Source organism: Papilio polytes, unplaced genomic scaffold (genome assembly GCF_000836215.1).
Source record: "Papilio polytes unplaced genomic scaffold, Ppol_1.0 DF823980.1, whole genome shotgun sequence".
NCBI lineage: Eukaryota > Metazoa > Arthropoda > Insecta > Lepidoptera > Papilionidae > Papilio > Papilio polytes.
This window is the reverse complement of record NW_013525224.1, coordinates 2,549,600-2,551,668: the sequence shown is the minus strand read 5'-3', so window position 1 is coordinate 2,551,668 and position 2,069 is coordinate 2,549,600. Positions and strand designations below refer to the sequence as shown.

The window sequence follows — 2,069 nt, the reverse complement described above, 5'->3', positions numbered from 1 at the left end:
CATAATATTTGTATTAGTTAAATCAATAAACAAATCCCTTATTAGTTAAATTTTGATCAAGTAAAGGGGCTAGATGTAAGATATTCTTTCTTTATTCAGAATGATTATCGTGCGGTCTCGATTTCTTATCAAATGCTGTAGTTAGTATTATAGGGAATGTAAGCATGTCAGCATTTTTTATTTCGATAGTTTCTTCCTCTTGCCTCCAGACATCTTTTCTTCTTTATCTTTTCTTCTATCATAGCTCTTCGTACAATATTAAGTCATCTGGTCGCTTCGGATCCGAATAAAATTTTATTCTTGTATAAGTTATAAGTCATTAAGTGAAAGGTTAAGATAGAGATAAAGTCATAAAGGAAATATAAAAAAAAGACATGTTTTGATACAAAAAAATCTTAGAAAAATATACACAGTTTCTTATTACAGCTAATGACTATCAATATTTACAATTGTATTGACTATTTGGTAGGATCATGACTGTTTTTTTTACATTTTGTTCACCAGCAGCAGCTCTTCTTTTTGTAGTGAGTGACGTGCTTGATGATGTGGATGGGGTAAGGCTTCCACACGGGCACGGGCACCTCCACGTGCTTCTCGACGGGGACATGGACTTTCTTGATAACCTCGTAGGGCCTTTCTACTGGGATGGGTACCTTCCTAATCACCTCGAATGGTACATGCTTCACGACCTCAACGGGTACTGGCCTTTCCACTTCAACGTGCTCAGTTTTGTAGACAGGGTAAGGGACATGCTTAACGACGTCAACGTGGACGGGGTAGGGCTGAGGCACTGGCACTCTGACTTCCTGACGTACGGGGACAGGGACGGGCTGGGGTACTGACACTTGGATGTGACGGGTTACTTCTACTGGGATGCGACGAACGACGTTTTGTACCACAGACTGCAGCTCGTATCTGGAGGCGCCAGCTACTGGGCGGCCGACGTTGACGGTGGCTCCGAGAGCGCCGTTGGCGGCGGGACCTGCGAGTCCAGTGTCGAGTACTGGGCCGATGGGAGTTCCAAATGCGGGGGCAGATGCGGGAGCACCAATTAAAGCACCATCACCACCACTCGGTCCTAGGACTGGGGCACCATTCGAGATAGGTCCGCTTCCTAATGCGGGGCCTCCAAAACCTGCATCACCACCGAAGGCAGGTCCATTGGCCAATCCTGGGCCGCTAAGTCCTGGGCCGCTAAGTCCTGGGCCGCCAAGTCCTGGGCCGCCAAGTCCTGGTCCGTTAAGTCCTGGGCCGCTAAGTCCAGAGTCGCCGAATCCAATGCCACCACCCAGAGATGGGCCACTGGCCAAGGGTTGATCTCCCAACGAAACTGGTCCATGGTCATGAATAGAAAGCACGCCTGAAGAGTGGTCATCGGATAATAAGCTTCCATCTACACTCGCTCCTGGTCCATTTAAGTCCAAAGATGGAGCTGGTGGTCCGTATGAAGTAGACGGCGAACCGAAGTTAGCCGAGGGAGAATTCAGAGCTGAAGATAAGAAGGAGTCGGAGCTGTGTTCTCCAGTAAGGATCCCGGCATTAGCACTATACGCCAACGCAGACAAAAACAGAACTTTCATCTGAAACAAAAATACAAGGATTTTAGGATACGTTATAACATTTTTATTTTTTTTTAATAATCCACATCTTAATCCGTTTAAAACTTACAACGAACGCCATGGCTGTTAGCTAAACGCTTTAAAGCCAGCCAAGAGAAGTTTGTTGTTGCCTGTTTCGAGTTTCGGTGGTTTGTGATGTGATAACGTAGTGGGCCCACATATTTATACAGATCGTTCGATACAACGCCCATGCATAATTTAACGACGTCGCACAGTTCAAACGTCATAATCAGTTCCTAATATTTCTGTTTTAACTGATCACAGTCATTCGCATTCCTATGTAAAACGCGATTTTATTACATCTCTCTTGATTAAAATGAAATGCCTAATACTTTCTATGGATAATAAATTATCCTAAATGAAAAATGACCAAGATCTTCATGTACAAATATGTGTCATGAATAAATTAAATAATTGCTTGTTTGTTTATTTGCGATTTATGCTCATTCT

At 43.9% G+C, this 2,069-nt stretch overlaps 1 protein-coding gene across 1 annotated transcript; it reads right to left on the bottom strand.

Moving 5' to 3' along the window:
* Window positions 1–386: 386 nt before the first annotated feature.
* On the bottom strand, window positions 387–1,740 carry LOC106101511 (dirigent protein 10-like). The gene is made up of 2 exons (XM_013280761.1): window positions 1,669–1,740; window positions 387–1,580 (listed from the first exon to the last, which is right to left on the bottom strand). Exons 1-2 carry the CDS (start codon window positions 1,678–1,680, stop codon window positions 498–500), a joined length of 1,095 nt encoding a protein of 364 aa, XP_013136215.1. The 5' UTR covers window positions 1,681–1,740; the 3' UTR covers window positions 387–497.
* Window positions 1,741–2,069: the final 329 nt, after the last annotated feature.